This window comes from Engraulis encrasicolus, chromosome 1, assembly GCF_034702125.1.
Source record: "Engraulis encrasicolus isolate BLACKSEA-1 chromosome 1, IST_EnEncr_1.0, whole genome shotgun sequence".
Classification (NCBI taxonomy): Eukaryota; Metazoa; Chordata; class Actinopteri; order Clupeiformes; family Engraulidae; genus Engraulis; species Engraulis encrasicolus.
Window position 1 is genome coordinate 53,320,148 of NC_085857.1, and position 21,445 is coordinate 53,341,592.

The 21,445-nt window shown below is 45.3% G+C and overlaps 1 protein-coding gene across 1 annotated transcript; it reads left to right on the forward strand.

Annotated features, from left to right (window-relative positions):
• Nucleotides 1–1,678: 1,678 nt before the first annotated feature.
• LOC134458320 (zinc finger protein 135-like) lies at nt 1,679–20,114 on the forward strand. The gene is made up of 7 exons (XM_063210559.1): nt 1,679–1,746; nt 3,841–3,898; nt 4,645–4,822; nt 5,269–5,342; nt 18,051–18,135; nt 18,427–18,572; nt 19,644–20,114. Exons 3-7 carry the CDS (start codon nt 4,747–4,749, stop codon nt 20,112–20,114), a joined length of 852 nt encoding a protein of 283 aa, XP_063066629.1. The 5' UTR covers nt 1,679–1,746; nt 3,841–3,898; nt 4,645–4,746.
• Nucleotides 20,115–21,445: the final 1,331 nt, after the last annotated feature.

Genomic DNA, 21,445 nt, shown 5'->3' on the forward strand with positions numbered 1-21,445 from the left:
ATTCTACATCCGAGAGGGGGCTGGAGGTCGACCTTCGTGGAAATCTGGCGCGTTTGGTGGTATTTCAGTTGGCAAACCTGTAGATGGGAGACGAGTGGCTAGGATTTTTAATTACACAGTCCTCTGTTTTACTTCATTAACTCGGTAATAGACTACAGCAGAAATGCAGAAACGGACAGACTACTCTCCGCGATGGTGCGCCTCTTTGCCCGAGAGCTTGAAGTCGCATCTTGGACGCCTTGCGCGGCAGCAGAACGGGCACACGCTAAATTCTGAGGTAAGCTAACTAGGCTACATATTTGGTGGACGCTTTTATCCAAAGCGATATGCCAAAAAGGACCAGCAACATTCAGCGTTTGGGGGAAAGCGCCGACTATACAATACAGCCAAAACAACAGTCATACGGACGCACAGTGTTATTTTGTAATGGGAAACATGGCTCGCACAACTCCGCTGGTGCTACCGGTTGATTTAGCCTTGTGCAGTTTGTTGTCTATGTTTGGAGGTTGTCCCCGGTACCGCTAGCGGGCTGCGTGAGTCAGTATTCTATTGTAGCTAGCCTATAGGTCTACATGAATTATACATTATATGTTTGTTTATGTGTAGATAAACGCCATACACCAGCATGTGGACGCATCTCACAAGCAAACCAGCACTGACCTGGAGAAGGTCCGCCAGTTCATCTCAGAAGTTTTACAGGTAAACAAGCAATAGTTGTAGATGCCCCCTGGTGTGAAAAAAACGCAATATGAACTGCGAGTTAAACGTACATATAATGCTTCTGTCTGTCTGTCTGTCTGTCTGTCTGTCTGTCTGTGTGTTTACATTGCTATGTTTGCACTGATCAGAATGAAGTCCAGAGGAACATGGCTCTGCGCGTGTTAATCCAGCATCTGGAAGAGAGGGCGTCTGAAGGCACGAGGAGCCTATCAGAGCAGGTGGAGTCAAACCGGCAACTGAAGCTCCAGGTCCATGAACTCCAGAAACACCTGGAGGACAAAGACCACTCACTAGCTCAAGCCAACCAGGTGTGTGTGTGTGTGTGTGTGAGAGAGAGAGAGAGAAAACGGGCTAAGGGAAAATGCTAACATAATGTTTAATGTATAAACTGTTTCCCAAGTGTGTCCCTCGAAAATCTATACAGTTGTGAAAATGTACATGTAAAATAATCAGAGACGGTAGATAAGGAGGAGAGGGTTTGTGAGGTGTTTCTCCCAGAATCAAGATTACGAGAGGCTTTCAGCCACCATCATACAGCCATGCCCCTGCAGGAGACCAGGAGACAATTCATAAGCGGTTTCTTCTGGGATTCAAATGACTCATGCCTCTTAACTTCAATCCTGTGGCACTGGCAGCCATGCCCTTTGAGGAGGCTAGGAGACCGGGAGAATGACTGCAGCTCAATAGGGGAAGTCACGCTCATTTAGGAGAGCGGACTTTGTTACATTGATGCATGCTGTGAACTTTACCTTGGTTTACCATATTTAAAATGTTTGATACAATCTTGCAATGTTGAGGCGTTGCCTGAAATGTCCTGGAGCAAGGTATGCCTCACATTACCCCAGGGACTGGAACAAGATTACCAATAAGTCACTTTGGATAAATGCTTCAGCTAAGTGTAATGTAATGTTGTGTGTGTGTGTGTGTGTGTGTGTGTGTGTGTGTGTGTGAACAGACTGTAGCATTCCTGAAGCATCAACTAAAAGATCTATATCAACAGCTGCAAAGCCATCAGAATAATCACAGGTACGTTCGTGCGCACATTGACACACATGCACAGGCACTCACTCACTCTGTGTTTTAGCCCTCTATCTGTATTCTGTCTCTATTTTGACAGTTGTAAACTTGTTTTCGCCTTTGAACTCCGACCCCTGATCTCCTCTGACGTTGGCTCCATCCCGCTGTCTAACTTCCTGTCCTTGCCTTGTGAAGAACTTTTGGGAGACTATTCCCCATTCAACATCCCGATTGCAAATGATAAAATCACATTGGAAGTCTGCTTTTGTGAGATAAAAATGAAAATTCTATCATCAACAGAGATGTATAAAGTAGAAGTAGAAGTACCTTAACTACAACACTAGTGGTATGATATTAGGCTACCGTACATGGTTTCACCTTTGTAATATCAAGCTACTGGTGTTATAATAACATCTGTAAAAGTACTTCTACTTTATACAACTCTGATCCTGAGTGACGTCTTGTCTCTCATTCTCATTCCTCAACCGCAAGGCGAGAATGGGAGGTAAGACGGTGGGATGGACCCTTTGTGAGTGCAAGTCAGTGTGCGCATTCCAACATGCGACCTCACGTCCTCCACTTGGGCTTGTGGCCTCACGTTTTGCAGATGCCGTAGAGTTTCCCCAGTGTCAGCTTAGCCAAAAACTTTTTTGGGGGACTATTCTTCATTTACCATTCTGGTTGAAAATGAGAAAATGACTTTAGAATTGAGCTTTTGCGAGATATTGAAATATAATGTTGTTGTCAGTGATACATCACGACGTATTACTTCTTGGTACGAAGCCACAAGCACAAGTGGAGGACAGAAGGTCACATATATATTGGAATGCACCCCTTGTCGTTCCTTCTGTCATTTCTTTCCGCCTTCTGACCTGTGAGGCGAGGCGAGGCGTAAGGGATGATCTCATTTTCGCTCAATATCTTGCAAATACATAATTCAGGAGTTATTGTCTTGTTTGCACTCAGGATACTGAATGAGGGAAAATACCCCAAACGCCACTCTACCTTTCTTCCTGTCATTTCCCACAGCCTTGCACCATCATTGTCGTCTCAGTACGATATTGATGTCTTTATTCTTGCAAAAACAGAATAGAATACACTATACTAAGGGCGCGATCACACAGACCGCAGATTTTACAGTAGGAGGCGGATGTGTTCTATTGTTTGTCAATGAAAATGGATTACGCGTCTAATATCAGCGCAAGGCGGGTTGCGGATTCTCCGCCTCTCCGCGCCAGGCGGATCGAGTTGAAATAAGTTCAACTCAAGGTGGAAAACCCGCGGTGGATTTCCAGATGTTCGATAGGAGACCGTTATAAAAATTCATATCAGATTCACTATCCAACGTTAGGAGAGCAAGAAAAGAGCTCGTCTTCTATTCATTTTACATAGATGAATGGTCAAAGCATTTCGTGTATGTTTTCACAACATTTAACGACACAACACCATCGATTAGGCTACGTTGCCAGTGACAGTTGAGTCGTTACTAGGTTTGCCCCATTTCAGTGGTAAAAAACCGGGACACATTGATGCATGAGCACGAATCATTAATGATATGTGTTTATTTCAATGGGGTAATATGAAGCCGTGCATTATTTTAAAAAAACCGGACAGTCCAGGAATTTACCCGAACAGACCATAAAAACCAGGACAATCCAGGAAAAACCTGGACGTGTGGCAACCAAGGAGGTCTGTATCATTGGTGGGTGGCAACACTAGTCGTTACGTTGCCTAGTCACCGCATTCGAATAGGCAGTGGATCCGCACTGGGTGTGGTCACTTCTGATTAATCAGCTGGACGCGCATCGCAGATTGTAGGCAGAAATCCAAGGTCTGTGTGATCGCGCCCTTATTCTGAATATTCTCATGTAAGAAGGAAAGTTGTCTTTGGTCTCAATGTATAAAAACGGCAAAACAACTTTTGGGGGAGATTTCCCCCATTCCACATCCTGTTTGCAAATGAGAAAATGACATTCTGAAGTGCGCCTGTGCTTGTCGTCATCTAGAGGCCACAAGCACAAGAGAGGACAGGAGTTTGGATAATGAAGTGTGCCGTAGGGGTCTAGGTAACCCAATGTCATGTCCATGCTCTGCCCCCTGCAGGACGATTCAGGAAGTGACTGAGTGGCTGCAGGATGACGAGGCCAATCCCAATGTTGTGGTGAGACACACACACACACACACACACACACACACACACACACACACACACACTTAACCCCAGTGCTGTGATGAGAACTTACTTAATATTAATGGTATACCTTCTTTGGGGTGCTCATATTAATTAACATTCCTCTTTTTTGTTTAAATCCACGCAAAATTGTTTCTGTTACACATGGTACAATAATTTCACAACTGACACGTTTCTCTTTCCCTGTGCTTTACCATATGTTGAAATGAAGTTGCTGCTTCAAAAACTACCAGAGATAAACCAATGTAGTGATTTTCCCAAAAGGTGCCCAGGTCTATCCATAGCACTGTATTTGTAAGTAGCATAATTAGTAAACATTGACCTTATACACCAATATTAAACAATAAGCAATAGTATTTGTGTAGCACATTATCATACACAATTGTCAATCAATGTGCTTGAGAAAGAGAAGGAAGAAAAATATTGCAGAGAGAGTATTATCTAAAAAAAACCCTATAGATTAGAAATCACAGCTGCCACTGATGGGCCAGTTCTAATATGGAAAATGTTTTCTGCATTTGGCAGCATAATGGCTGAATGCCATTTCACCCTGTCTGGATTGTACACTGGGGACAACCAACAGAGGAGACTCTGAAGTCCTAAGATATCTTTTGGGATGATATTTCACTAGCATATCCACAATATTTTTAGGGAATAGGCCATTGAGTAACTTCAACAGTATTGTGAACAGTTGTTACAAAGTGGTACCCTTTCAGGAATCCGAGACTGGATGCAGCAGCGGCCAATCGGAAACTCCGGTCCCAGGAGGGTCGTCTCTGATTGGGCGTCTCTCGGGAGGCTCGCCTGTGATTGGTGAGATGCAGCTCTTGCCGACGGCTCTCTCTGGGATTAAAGAGGAAGAGGCTGATGCTGGATATGAGCACAGCCAGACAGGTGAGAGGGACATACACACACACACATACACACACACACATACACATACACACAGACAGACACATACACACATATACACGGACACAAATATACCAAATATACACACACACACACACACACACACACACACACACACAACTACAACTATGTACACTAATCACACACGCACAACCGTGTACGCATGGGGACACAAGCACAAACACCTGCACACACGTTCAAACAACAGCTACAGCCACACAAACACAAGAACACACAAACACACACACACACACACACACACACACACACACACACACACACACACACACACACACACACACTACTTTTGAATAAAAATGGTCAGGACACACACATATACACACTCACACACACACCCACGCTTTGTGAGGAGTGCTGTTGGGTGAACGCTGTGTTGTGTGGTGTGTTGTTCTCCCCTGTTCCTGCAGATGGCGATGGGGCGCAGACTGAGAGGCAGCAGGCTGTCCCCTTACCTGTCAACATCAAGCTGGAGAACATGGAGGTAATGTAGCCCACACACTCACACACACGCTCACACACACACACAGCAAGTGGGGGTACAGTAATGCATGCCCATACACAGAGCAACAGCAGTACACACCAGTGACGTGCGCTGGTGTTTATGGCTGGTGAGGCACTGACTTTTCCAATATCAGATTTTCAAATATACAGCTACAGTATTAGTAAATATTTGCCAAATAGGCCTACCGATAAGTTTCATATGTCATAGCTTTCTTAACATAAGGTAGGCCTACACATAGGTGGCGCCATAGCAAGACTGTTGGGGAAGCTAAAAAACAAAACAAAAAAAACGTCATCGGAGAAACGGAACATTTTCATGCGCAACTGCAACACATATCCGTTCTGGCTATTATATGTTAAAACGGCTTGCCATATGCTCGTGCCGTGCGCCAATGGAACTCTCAAACGCGACAGGCACACACACGCGCACGCACACACACACTGAAGGCAGGGAAGGAAGACGGCTAGTTGCCAGACCATGGACTATTATCTCCCAAAAATGTCTCGAGCAATCAAATCATACACCGAATGTCCACACCTTTGTTTCTATTGACATTTTTATGCGCTATGTCACTCTACCTCCATCAGAACGGTATCAAAACTCGCAATCAAACTCGCAAAACTAATGACGAGGCAAAATGCGCACACACCGGGGGGAGACAGGAGAGCAAAGAAGCCAGCTGATTGACCATAGGTATATTACCATGGCCAAAAATATCATATGGGTCTATCATATCCAACAGGCATATCAGATGTCAGTTTTGCAGCCCAAATCATACAAATATGCTGTGATTTTTAATTTCTAGTTGAAGTAGCTTGTAATGATGTAGTTCGCTACATTTTACAGATGGAGGTAGCTTAATATTTCTGTTGGATGTAGCTTGTCTAGTGGAGCTAAATGTTAGCTTACTACTAGGTTCTACAAGTAGCTTGCGCAGCCAGACACTGTTCTCGCTGCCTCGCACTGTACACTGTTCACTCCAGTCACACGCAGATGCCCAACAAACACAAGCGAATCTACACACATCACATTACATATGGTAACTAAACCACCCGGGCAGCCCACCATGAATTCAGGAAAGGTGTGCATTTTTGAAAGTGGTGTTAGCTTGGTGACAGGATAGCACAGGTGCTTTCCTTTTGAAGTGGTTAGAAGCTAGTTAGACGGAAGACAAGTACACTCGCCTCCAAAAGAGTTGTCGCCTACCCATCTGTTTGGAATAACAGCTAATAACCTGACTTTCAGTTAATCACTTGGCTTCAGAAGTCACTCATATGAAAGCTACAACCCTCTCGAATGAAAATGTATGTACAAAAATAAATTTCATGCACCAAAGAAAGATTGACCCTTTAATGAACACAGACAGGGCAGATTTTGACGAGACAAAAGTTTTGTCGCCTATCGAACATAATGTGAAAATGAGCAGATAAGTCACTTCAAAACACTTCAAACACGCAGATTGAGTGTCATACTTAATCACTGATTCACTCACACCTCTCCAGAAAATCAACTTTGGCCTTAGGTGTCGTGTAACCCACCTCTGGTTTGTTACCAGACACACAGCATGCATACACCACAGTGCACAACACACACGCAGACATAGACGTAGAGCTGCTCCAGCTGTGCAGCTCGCGGTCGGCCCGTTGCTAGGCGACCACTTTGTTTAACGACTTTCACTTCTCTTGATTCCTGACTGAGACCTCCACGCTTTTTGATTCTCTGAACTTTCATTAATTGATCTTTCATCTTTCACACTTCCACCTTCTTTCAATTTCCCACACTTCTTTTACTACCTACCACTATCAACTTTTCTCTTCGGACCTTTTCTCTATTTTTGGATTTGAAGACTTTTGATTTCAACCGTGAAACTCCGATTGTTTTTTTAAGTACGCTTGAACCCTGAACCCTGATTGAACCCTGAACCTGATGGCGAGCCTACCCTGTGAACGACGTCCCTGACCCGCGACCAAACCCTTGAAGACTGGACCCCTGCCTTTCCCCAGATAAGCGTCACATACATTGATACAAATACACTCGACACTCCCTCGGACTATTACCCTCCTTATTATTTTATTTATTTCCCTTCCACGGACAATCCAAGTTTCCCTTTTTAATCTTCATGGACATTGGCCATTTTATTGTTTTACAGAGCTCTGGTTTTATTTAATTATTTTCACTATTTATTATTTTATTGTTTCGGGTATTTTAATACAGCTACAAGCTGAATACTTGAACTTAACCACCTCATTGTTGATTAATAAATATTGTAATTGTTTTCTTGTATATCGACTGTTGTTTGTCAGATCATTTGCTTCTCCAGTAGCGAACCTATAGTCTCTAGGCCCAAGGATATTTCCTCTCCCGTTCCTCTCCTTCTAACTCCCTCCTGTAGAATAATACTTATAATTCTTGTAACCCATTATAGTAGTGGTGTAGTGGGGTTACAGAAAACTTGGCGAGCCCTGCCAGGAGAAGCACTGATTTGGCATTCAAGTCGAATATACACTGTTATTTGCATAATAGGTATACTCTTATTTTCTAATTCTATTCTATCCTATCTATTTCTTCTTGAATACACATCTATTTATTACTGATACTGATATCTACTGATATACACTTATTTATTACTGATACTGATAGTTACTGATTGTTGAAATATCTCTTCATTTTATGTAAACATGGAGATAATTGCACAACAGAATATTAAAATTCCTAACTCTGTCTTAGTTAGTGGGTTATGTGATGACGACCTTGATGGAGAATTTTACACATTTTCAGAAGAACGTGGACCTTTCTCACGTATCATTAATATGAATAGCACTGACTCTGAATTAAAAAACACTGCCATTGTTGAATTTGACTCAGGGCTTACAGTACGCGAATTAGGGCCATTACCTCTTTATAGAGCATCCCCACTTGATCCCAACAAAGTATATTGCGTTCAACTTCTTTCTAGTGTATACTCCAAATATGTAAGTAGTAGTATAACTAAAACTTATCTGAATTCACTGAAAGACATTGCTGAAATGAGCGGCCTGGACTTGCAGTCACTTCTGCAGAGTGAGCTTTCCCATCTCTCAGTTTCCTTGGGAGCTGGAGCCCAACCTGCCTTGGCATCCACAGTCGAGAGTTCAGGTGTATCCACAATGCAGAGCCCCGCCGGAACTTCCAAAAGCTGCCATACATCTCTGGACCGACACAGTACAGAAGACGCCCCCTCTGCCATGGCAGCTGACGTCCCTGGTGCCATTCACTCTGCAAACCAGCTGAACTCTGATGGTTCCCCACTCCGCAGACGACCCTCCTATACACCCCCTGTGAGTGAACTCATGACCCCGGAAGTGCAGAAGGTGGTGGTTGAACATGTCATTCGAGCCAACGACTCTGCATCTTCTCACAGCAGTGCGAAACTGAGGTCCTTTTCTGGTAGAATTCCCATTCCCCACCATGAAGTGGATTACGAAACATGGCGCAACCACACCGAATTCTTGCTGTCTGACCCCAGTCTGTCCTCACGGCATGTCACAAGAAGGATTGTGGAGAGTTTGCTTGCACCAGCTGCGAATATGATCAAGCACTTAGGTCCCCAAGCAAATGCTCAGGCCTACCTACGTGTTCTGGACTCTGCGTATGGCACAGTGGACGACGGTGATGAACTCTTTGCCAAATTCCTCAACACCCACCAGGATGCAGGAGAGAAACCCTCTGCTTACTTAAGCCGCCTGCAGACAGCTCTCAACCAGGTGATTCAAAGAGGAGGTTTGCCACAGAGGGACCATGACCGTCAACTGTTAAAGCAGTTTTGTAGAGGCTGCTGGGACAACACTCTCATCAACAGCCTACAGCTGGAATTAAAGAAAAATGCTCCACCTCCCTTCTCTCAACTTTTGCTGCTCCTCCGCACTGAAGAGGATAAGCAGGCCGCAAAGTCCATCCGCATGTCTCAGCACCTGGGCCTCCCTCGGCCCAAAGTCCAGTCTAAAGCCCACTATGTCTATGACTGCAATGACGATCTAGACTCTCAGCTCAAAGAGACACTCTCTGCCGGTGAGAAACAAATGAAAAAAGAAATAGCCGAACTGAAAGCTCAACTTGCATCACTGAAAGCTTCACAGTCCGAGCAAAACAAGAACACCTCAATGCAGAAAAACGAGCCCAAAAGACACAAACCCAGCTCAGCCCGAACTACTGACCAGCCCTCATTTGCTGAGACCATGTCCAAGAGACCGAAACCTGGCTACTGTTTCAACTGTGGAGAAGATGGCCACCTCTCCTCAGTGTGCAGTGACCCAGCAAATCCAGTGCTAGTTGACACAAAGAGGAAAGCACTCAGAGAGAAACAGCAGGCTTGGGACATAGCCCATGGTGTCTCACGCTCTGCACATTTAAACCAACAGTAGTTTCTGTTATGGGGCAAACAGAAACTGAAACAACCCCCGCCTCACCAACACCCCAAACCCCACACTTCACAAAGACACCAAGAACTAAAGCAAGACTCTGTTATGCAGGCTCGAAGCACCAGTCCCACCTCCCAAAAGGGCTCATTGGTCAGAAATGCACAGCAAAACTCACCATATCAGGCATACAGTGCAAAAGCTTGCTGGATACCGGTTCTCAGGTGACAACAGTATCCCTGTCTTTTTATGAAGATCACCTGTCCCACCAACCCATTCATCCCATGAGCCACCTCCTTGAAGTTGAGGGAGCTAACGGGCAGTCAGTTCCATACCTTGGGTATGTAGAGATTCATGTGAAGTTCCCCAAAGAATTCATCAAGTCTGCACCTGAAATAGACACCCTGGCTCTAGTCATCCCTGACATCCGCTCCAACAGTGACATACCTGTCCTCATTGGCACCAACACACTGGACCTGCTTTATGATGAGCACTGTGATTCCCCTACCACCAGCTTGTCTTCCACTTTACACGGATATGCACAGATATTGAAAATGCTGGCATACAGAAAGACACAGCGAGATAGTGGACATCTTGGAACAGTAATACTGAGAAGTAAAGTGCCCAAAGTCATCCCAGCTAGAGGAAGAGTTCCACTGGAGGGTCACGTGAGCAGCAGCAATGTCAACACTGAAAGCTATGCCCTGATAGAACATCCAACCACGTCAACTCTGCCAGGTGGAATCCTTGTAGACTCTTGCCTCATCACTTTGCCATCTCAGCACTCCTTCAAACTTCCTGTCTGGGTGCGGAATGAAACAGAGCATGACATCACTCTGCCCATGAACTGTGTCATTGCTGAGTTGACCATCCCCCACGAAATCCTTCCCAGTCATCCTTCGGAATTAAATCAGACTGAAACAGTCAGATGTTGTCAGCTGTCCTATCAGCAGCCATGTTCAGCTGAAACACCTGATTTAAAGTTTGATTTTGGTGACTCCCCACTCTCAGAGCCCTGGAAGAAAAGAGTCACAAACACCCTGAGCCACTTCTCTGATGTCTTTGCCCATCATGAATTGGATTATGGCCATGCAACCAAAGTGAAACATCGCATTCATCTTCATGATGACACTCCATTCAAACTGAGGTCAAGGCCAATCCACCCCCAAGATTTTGAAGCTGTGAGGAAACACCTGAAAACACTCCTTGATGCAGGAGTGATTCGTCATTCAGAGTCCCCCTACTCCTCCCCAATTGTTGTAGTCCGCAAAAAGAATGGAGATGTGCGGCTATGTATCGATTACAGGAAACTCAATTCCTTGACAGTACGTGATGCCTATGCACTCCCCAATCTTGAAGAAGCCTTTTCAGCCCTTGCTGGGTCCAAATGGTTTTCAGTGATGGACCTCAAGTCTGGTTATTACCAGATTGAAATGGAGGAGCGGGATAAAGGAAAGACAGCTTTTGTATGCCCGCTGGGGTTTTATGAGTTTAACCGTATGCCCCAGGGGATTACCAATGCACCCAGTACTTTTCAAAGATTGATGGAGAGATGCATGGGAAACCTCAATCTGAAAGAAGTGCTTGTATTTTTAGATGACGTCATCGTTTTTTCTAGCACTCTAGAAGAACATGAAAGCAGACTTTTACATGTACTCCAACAGTTAAGAGAACACGGCCTGAAGCTCTCGCCTTCAAAGTGCAGCTTTTTTCAAAGCTCAGTGCGTTATTTGGGGCATATCGTTTCAAGCAAAGGTGTGGAGACTGATCCTGAGAAAGTCAGTGCCCTCCGCACGTGGCCCAGACCCCAAAATCTCAAAGACCTCAAGTCATTCCTAGGCTTTGCGGGATATTATCGTCGCTATGTGAAAGACTACTCCAAAATCATCAAACCCCTGAATGACCTCACAAAGGGCTACCCACCCAACCAGAAGGGAAAGAGAGCGACAACAACCTCTGGACCATACTTCAATGTCAAGGAGCCATTTGCAAACCGCTGGACAGATGAATGTCAGAAAGCTTTTGAAACCATCATAGAGAAACTAACATCAGCACCTGTACTTGGATATGCAAATCCAAAACTCCCATATGTCCTCCACACGGATGCGAGCACCGTTGGGCTAGGTGCTGTCCTCTATCAAGAACAAGATGGTGAAATGCGAGTAATTGCTTATGCAAGTAGAGGACTGTCCCCCTGTGAAAAACGCTATCCAGCTCACAAGCTTGAATTCCTTGCATTGAAATGGTCCATAGCAGAGAAATTTCAAGAATATTTGTATGGCAACACATTCACTGTAGTGACAGATAATAATCCTCTCACCTATATTCTGAAGTCTGCCAAGCTTGACGCTACCAGTTATAGGTGGTTAGCAGCCCTTTCCACATTCGATTTCAACATCAAATATCGTGCTGGGAAGTGCAATCAAGATGGCGATGGTCTTTCCAGACGACACCACGATACTCTGCCAGACGACCATGGTTCTCTCAAGGAAAGGGAACGGATAGAACAATTCACCTCTCGTCATTTACCTCCAGCCCCTGACCAGAGCCTGTCTGTTGAGACCATACATGCCCTTTGTCACCGACATCTCTTGAGTGACGCGGATGATAACCTGCCCTCCATCACCCTGGTAGAATCTCTTTCACTCCATGCCGATGCAGTGCCAGATTTGTACGAGGAGGACATGGCATTTGGCTGTCCAACCTTACCTACCTACAGCAAGGGAGAGCTCCGTCACCAACAGAGAGCAGATCCAGTCATAAGCGCTGTGGTTGAGCTTTTGGAGGCAGCCAATGTAGCGAAACCCAATGTGAATACAGAATCCTTGGAGTTGAAGCTATTGCTTAAACAATGGAAAAAACTGGAAATGAGAGATGGTCTTCTTTATAGAACTCGACGGGCCGACAATACCATTACCTTCCAGTTTGTGGCCCCAAAATCCCTGAGACCCACCATTCTCCAGTGCCTCCACGATGAGATGGGGCACATGGGCCTGGAAAGAACTGTAGATTTAGCCCGTTCAAGATTTTATTGGCCCAAAATGGCTGCAGATGTGGAAAACAAGATTAAAACATGTGGACGCTGTGTGCGGAGGAAAACACCACCTGAGAAATCCGCACCCCTTGTGAATATCCAAACAACTCGTCCCATGGAATTAGTATGCATGGATTATCTGTCCTTGGAGCCTGATAGCCACAATACAAAAGACATCTTAGTCATCACCGATCATTTTACAAAGTATGCAGTGGCTATACCTACCAAAGACCAGAAGGCTACCACAGTTGCCAAAGTACTCTGGGAACAGTTTCTAGTGCATTACGGGTTTCCTGAACGCCTACTGAGTGACCAGGGCAGGGACTTTGAATCCCAACTGATCAAAGAATTGTGTGTCCTTGCTGGTATCACCAAAGTACGCACCAGTCCATATCACCCTAGGGGGAACCCAGTTGAGCGTTTTAACCGAACTCTTTTAAGTATGTTAGGTACCCTGACAGACAAGAAGAAAAGTCACTGGCGTGACTATGTGAAACCCCTGACACATGCTTATAATTGCACTAAGAATGAGGTGACCGGGTTTAGCCCATACGAATTGATGTTTGGACGCCAACCAAGGCTCCCTGTAGACATTGCATTCTGTTTGCCTGCTAAGAAGTCCGCTCACAAGACTCACTCCCAGTATGTTAAAAGTTTGAAGTCCTACTTGAAAGAAAGCTACAACATAGCCATCACCAATGCTAAGAAAGTAGCTGACAAGAACAAAAAGAGATTTGATTTAAAAGTTAGAGAGTCGTGTCTGGAAGTCGGAGATCGAGTTCTTGTCCGTAACCTCAGACTTCGTAACAGGCATAAACTTGCTGATCGATGGGAGCCCAATGTGTATTTCATACAGAAGAGAGCAGGAGAGCTGCCAGTCTACACCGTGTGTCCTGTGGGCCAGGATGGCCCAACACGTACTCTACACAGAGATCTCCTGCTGCCTTGTGGTAACCTGTGTGAGCCTGAGGAAGACGAGCCAGTAAAGTCGGGACCTCGGCGGCCACGAACACGACGGAGTCAACTTCCAGCTCCAGAGGAGAGCCGTGATTCAGATGACGATTCGTCGTGTGACGAGCCAGTGAAGCCGAGACCCCGCTGCTCACGAACCCGACAGAGTCAACCTCCAGCTCCAGAAGTGAGTTCTGACTCAGCGGATGATTCGGCGAGCTGCTCCTTCCAGCCATCCGCCACCCCTGAGAGACGCCTCAAGGTGCTTGATGTCGCTGCTGCAACCACCCAGCGCCCAGTTCTTGCTTCTGCTGCTGAAGGTCCTGGCCATCCTGCTGCAACCACCCAGTGCCCAGTCCGTGCTGCTGCTGCTGAAGGTCCCGTCCATCCTGCTGCAACCACCCAACGCCCAGTCCGTGCTGCTGCTGCTGAAGGTCCTGGCCATCCTGCTGCAACCACCCAACGCCCAGTCCGTGCTGCTGCTGCTGAAGGTCCTGGCCATCCTGCTGCCGTCAAGGATCCAGGCCCTCTTACTGCTGCTCTTTCCATTGACCATGGAGTGAAGCCTCAAACAACAGAGATCATTGAAACTGCATTACCAGAACATCACAATGCCATGGAAAACGAGCCTCGGGAGGAAGACCTGGAGAGAGAGTCGTTGAGAGTACCTGAACACAATGAAGTGGCAGATGACGCAACGCAAGATGTGCCAGATGATGACGTGCCTTCTGATGATCTTCCCAGGAGATCAGAGAGAATGCGGAGAGCTCCCAGCCGCCTTCAGTACTCCCACTTAGGAAACCCCCTGATCTTGTTTGCTCACAACCTTTTAGACAGTTTTAGTACAGCCCTAACCTCCTTTAACGAGTTAGATAATCACTCGCTCCTTAGAATCTAGCTTTTAGTGCAAAAGCCATTAGAACCCTTGAAGGGACTCAATGTAACTTTAAGGGGGGAGAGTGTAACTCGCAAAAGCTTTTAGAACCCTTGAAGGGACTCAAGGTAATTTAGGGGGGGAGCGTGTAACCCACCTTTGGTTTGTTACCAGACACACAGCATGCATACACCACAGTGCACAACACACACGCAGACGTAGACATAGAGCTGCTCCAGCTGTGCAGCTCGCGGTCGGCCTGTTGCTAGGCGACCACTTTGTTTAACGACTTTCACTTCTCTTGATTCTTGACTGAGACCTCCACGCTTTTTGATTCTCTGAACTTTCATTAATTGATCTTTCATCTTTCACACTTCCACCTTCTTTCAATTTCCCACACTTCTTTTACTACCTACCACTATCAACTTTTCTCTTCGGACCTTTTCTCTATTTTTGGATTTGAAGACTTTTGATTTCAACCGTGAAACTCCGATTGTTTTTTTAAGTACGCTTGAACCCTGAACCCTGATTGAACCCTGAACCTGATGGCGAGCCTACCCTGTGAACGACGTCCCTGACCCGCGACCAAACCCTTGAAGACTGGACCCCTGCCTTTCCCCAGATAAGCGTCACATACATTGATACAAATACACTCGACACTCCCTCGGACTATTTCCCTCCTTATTATTTTATTTATTTCCCTTCCACGGACAATCCAAGTTTCCCTTTTTAATCTTCATGGACATTGGCCATTTTATTGTTTTACAGAGCTCTGGTTTTATTTAATTATTTTCACTATTTATTATTTTATTGTTTCGGGTATTTTAATACAGCTACAAGCTGAATACTTGAACTTAACCACCTCATTGTTGATTAATAAATATTGTAATTGTTTTCTTGTATATCGACTGTTGTTTGTCAGATCATTTGCTTCTCCAGTAGCGAACCTATAGTCTCTAGGCCCAAGGATATTTCCTCTCCCGTTCCTCTCCTTCTAACTCCCTCCTGTAGAATAATACTTATAACTCTTGTAACCCATTATAGTAGTGGTGTAGTGGGGTTACAGGTGTATGTTTAGGGTCATTGTAATCATGGAAAGCAACACAATGAAAATCAATGGAGTTCAATGAGAGATGGTGACATATTTGCTATTCGTAGAGCAATACATTTTTAACTTCATGATGTAATCAATGATAAAAGCCCTCACACACCAGCAGCATGCATGCAGCTCCACATAAGAGCTGTATCCCTCCCATGTTTGACTTTAGGCACCATGTATTTTTTTCCAAATTCTTCACCTTTAACACCAAAGAAGTCTCTCCCACTGTCCTGTCTCAAAAAAAGCCAGCCAAGAGTATGTCAGGCCTAATTCTGACAAAAATGAAGGCTAATGGGACTCATACTCTGAAGTCAAGATCCCAAGCTCAACCATTTTAGAACTGATGGCATCAAAACTGTATGGTGTTGGAGATGAAGAATATGAAAAAAGAGAAATGGTGCCTAAAGTGAAACATGGTACAGATACAGCTGCATGCATGCTGCAGGTGTTTGAGGTCTTTTATCATAAATTAAATCATGAAGTTAAACATGTATTGCTCTACGAATAGCGAATATGTTACCATCTCTCATTGAACTCCATTGATTTTCATTGTGTTGCTTTCCATGATTACAATGACCCTAAACATACACCTAAGGCCAAAGTCGATTTTCTGGAGAGGTGAGAGGGATTCAGTGATTAAGTATGACACCCAATCTGCGTATTTGAAGTGTTTTGAAGTGACTTATCAGCTCATTTTCACATTATGTTCGATAGGCGACAAAACTTTTGTCTTGTGAAAATCTGCCCTGTCTGTGTTCAATAAAGGGTCAATCTTTCTTTGGTGCATGAAATTTATTTTTGTACATACATTTTCATTTGGGAGGGTTGTAGCTTTCATATGAGTGACTTCTGAAGCCAAGTGATTAATTGAAAGTCAGGTTATGAGCTGTTATTCCAAACAGATGGATAGGCGACAACTCTTTTGGAGGCGAGTGTAGACAACATCGATAACAACATTGCCACCAAATAGTAAACTTAGTGCTTCGGCGAGCACATCAGGGGGGAAACGGATTTCCTACCTTATTCTGTCCTGTTAATTCCTGTTACTTGAAGCTCTTAGTTTCGTTATGAAATCCACTTCCAGGATAGCAGACAAAGTGAACAAGCTAGCCAACACTAATGACACGACCGACTGAACTTCAGATTTGCTATGACGTCACTGGCAACAAGACTCTCAATGCCAGAATGAGATTGCGGCCAGACTGCTGCTGGCCTCACCACTGTATCTTTCAGTGGGCGTTATGCCAAAGCGTTCAGAGTAAAGAAATGATAATCACACGTAGAAAATAGTAAAAAAATATCAGGAAAATGAGGGCACACCATACATATTTCTATTAAGTGTATAAAAATGTTTAATACAATATTACCAGGTTGCATACACAGAACGAGCAAAATGGCGCATGCGCACAAGCTTGTTAACGAGGGATTGCGCAATCTGGCGTGAGGCAAACTAGGAGTTGCCCCAAATTCAGCGTATTGGGAGCAATTTGACATGAAATGGGCAAATATTACGATTTTGGTCACGAAAATGATTGAAAATTATTGAAACTGTTTAACTACTGCACAAATGGTAGTTATGGTGCAGATGCTCGAAAACAATAGTTATTCTTGTTACTATTATTCATATTTACTGCATCTCATCATTCTCATAGGGTTGGTGAGGCACTGCCTCACCTGCCGTATTGGAGCGCACGTGCCTGGTACACATACGCACACACACACACACACACACACACACACACACACACACACACACACACACACACACACACACACACACACACACACACACACACACACACACACACACACACGCTCCGAGCCTAGGCCAGGGATTATCAATGCTTTTCGGGACCAGGTGGGGGGATAAGTAATTGCGACAAAATGCATGGATTAGCGTAGTGTTTCTCAACAGGGGCTCTACAGCCCTTTAGCCCTCTCGGGGGCATTCAGAAGGAGGCAGCTGATGGGGAGGCATTTAGTTGCCATTAGGGGGACATTCGTTTATTTCATTTTTTAATATGAAGGGGGGCTTTGGCAGGCTCATGATGATGTCAAGGGGGCGTTGGCAGACACATGATGAGGTCAGGGGGGCATCAGCAGGCTTATAATGAGGTCAAGGGGGCGTTGGCAGGCTTAGGATGAGGTCAAGGGGGCTTTGGCAGGCTCATGATGAGGTCATGGAGGCATCAGCAGGCTTATAATGAGGTCAATGTAATGTAATGTAATGTAATGTAATGTCTCAGGATGAGGATGGGTGTAATGTGATGTAATGTCTTTGTCATGTCTCAGGATGAGGATGGGTGTAATGTAATGTTTTGTCTTGTGCTTTCAGGATGAGGGTGGGTGTGAGGAGAGCTCAACCAAAGCCCAGACACAGAGCTGTAGAGTCGGGAGCCCAGGGGAACCACCTGGACACGGTAGGATGTGATGTTACACACACACACACACACACACACACACACACACACACACACACACACACACACACACACACACACACACACACACACACACACACAGGAAACTGACTGGAACGCCCACCCCCCCACACACACACACACATACAGTACACAGAGGGGAACCCATGTCCACAGTCTCTGGTGGCGGTGGCAGCGGGTGCAGCAGTGGCGGGTGGCAGTGGTGGTGTGGGTAGCCTTTGCCCCACACGTAGAAGAGGCTTCCCCCTAATATTTCTCACTCTCTTTTAGAACACACAGAAACACCCAGCGGTGGTGGTGGCAGTGTGGGCGGCAGTGGTGGCAGCGTGTGGCGACGGCACCTGTGCCCCACCTGTGGGAGAGGATTCCCCTACTGGTCCACTCTTCAGCTGCACATGGCCTCCCACACGCAGGCGGTGAGCCTTGTCTCAGTCCATGTAGTTTTTATATTAATTTGTTTATTAATTGATTTATTTTAGACTGTGTTTTTAGTAGTTTATTACCGGAAAGTGTATATATTATTTATAATAAATATATATTTATTTACTATAGTTTATTTTAGTTTACAGTATGTTTTTAGTAGTTTATTTTCGGAAGAGGAATCCAACGCACACCAGAGGTTTCGAGTTGCAGGTAGCGGGTGCAAGATCACTTTCAGAGAGGAAGATTGCGCACACTCTTGTCCATCGTGCTAAATTGTATTTACAGAAACAACGTTTCGGCCAGTGTGGCCTTTCTGTAAAAACTTGAGAAAGGCCACATTGGCCGAAACGTTGTTTCTGTAAATACAATTCAGCACGATGGACAAGAGTGTGTGGTATCTTCCTCTTTAGTAGTTTATTGTCAGAATTTGTTAATGCTGCACCTGGCCTTCCTTACGGAGGCGATGAGCCTTGTTTTGGTCTATGTATTCTTTTTTTATTTGTTTATTATGATTATATAATGTGTGTTTATAGCAGTTTATCGTCTGGCCACTCACACATAAGCGTTAAGCCTTGAGCCTTGTTTGGGCCCGCGTATTTTTTCTAGTATGTTTCTAGTCGTTTATTTTCAGAAATTAGAAATGCTGCACCTGGCCGCCCTTGCGCAGGGGTGAGCCTTGTTTCAGTCCATGTATTTATTTATTATTTTATTGATTTATTTATTACCGTTGCTAAGGAGGTTATGTGGTCATCTGAGTATGTTCGTCTGTTTGTTTGTTCACAGTGTGTGTGTTACTGTCCACCAGAGGGCGGAGTTGCATAGTGTATATTAATATTTGTAACTGACATTTGACATGTCATTTATTTAGGTCATACAACGTTGATGAAGACTCTGTTGGGTCGAAGCATTGTACGACCTAAATAAACTTCAAAGCGGAGCTACAGTGTGCAGACTTCTACTTTTTCCACTTTAATAGCCCCCCACATAACATAGTTGGCTTGTTATAGCCACTGTATATTAATATTTGTGACTGACCTATTATGTCCCCCTCCATACACACACAGATCCCCCAGGGCCTCGACCGGCCGCTCATTGTCTGCGCACGCTGCGGGAAGACCTTCAGCCACCGCCGGCTTCTGGAACAGCACGAGCTCACGCGTTGCCACGGTCACGCCCACGCGCCAGAGAGACCATACCGCTGCGCTCAGTGCGGCAAGACGTTTGCGCTGCCCAAACACCTGAAACAGCACCAGCGGATCCACAGTGGGGAAAAGCCGTACTCTTGCCATTACTGTCCGAAGAGTTTCACCTTCCTGGGGAACCTGCGCGTACACGAGCGGACGCACACGGGCGAGAGGCCATATGCTTGCGCGGCCTGCGGCAAACGCTTCAGCTTCGTGGGGAACCTCCGTACTCACGAGCGCATACACAGGAGGAGAGACGCTGAGGAGGCGGGGCCAGGGATGGGGGCAGGGACAGGGGCGGGGGCGGGGTTGGAGTGGTCAGAGGTCGTGGTTCAAGATGGAGTCATTTAAAGTCGAATTGGTCCACTCTTAGTGCGTTTCAATATGCGACCTCGCGTCCTCCACTTGTGCTTGTGGCCTTGTACCAGGAAGTAATATGTCATGATGACATCACTGACAACAGCATGATATTTCAATATATCGCAAAAGCTCAATTGTTAAGTCATTTTATCAGTTGCAAACTGGATGGTGAATGAGGAATAGTCCCCTAAAAAGTTATTTTGGCTAGGCTGACAGCGGGGAAACTTTATTGTTTTCTCCACGGAGGAAGGGCCAGAAGCACAAGTGGAGGTCGCAAGGTAGCATATTAGAATGCACCCTCTGTGTTTTTATGTATGTGTGTAGTTCCATGTTAAGTGTGCATCCACAGGAGGAGGGACGCTGAGGAGGCGGGGGCGGGGACAGGGACCGGGACATGGGCGGTGCCGGGGGCGGGGTTGGAGTGGTCGGAGGTTGTGGTCCAAGTCTGAGTCATGTTAAGTTTAATTAGTCCACTGGTGGGTGGATTCCAATATGCGGACTCCGTCCTTGGTCTGTGCTTGTGGCATTGCGTTTTGCTAACGTCCCGCCTCCGCGGACAAAACAATTACGTTTTCCCGCTGTCAGCTTAGCCACAACAACTTCTGGGGGACTATTAATTCGCTATACCGATTGCAAATGAGAACATGCCATTAGAATTGAGCTCTTGCAAGATGTTGAAATACAATGCTGTTGTCGATGACGTCATCACGAGCCACGAGGAGCAAGGGAGGACGGGAGTCTGCATATTGGAATCCACACTATGCGTTTTTATGTGTGTATGTAGTTACATGTCTGCCATTTTGAATTGCAGGTCATAGACAGTTGCATCGACAGGAGGCCGGGTCCAAGATGGACTCATTTCACTTTAAACTGGATCATGTTTCTCCATAGTGTCATTACTATGCAGTTAACAACTTGCAACAACAATTATAAAGTAGTATATACTGTTAATAACTAAGTTATCGAGTTGCCAACTGTCCCTTGAAATGCGGAATCATGGATATTTACAAACAAAAGTACGGGTACCATTAAGCTGAAACGGTACGCATTTTTCCCGTATCACCGTCAGAATCAACACTACTTTTCAAAATGTCAAGGGAATAAATGGGAATGAGGAGGGATTTGCCATTATTCAATATTCACCCTAGAATTGGTTAAAATGCAGGAAATAAATATCCTTGCCTATCTTAATCCGTTAAAACACGTCGTTACCAATGAGTCATAGTGCATTACTAAAGGCCCTGTGTTGTCATAATATTGTATTGCCAGTACTATGGTACTTCACTTTTCAATGATTATTACAGCATGCCACTGGAGGTCCG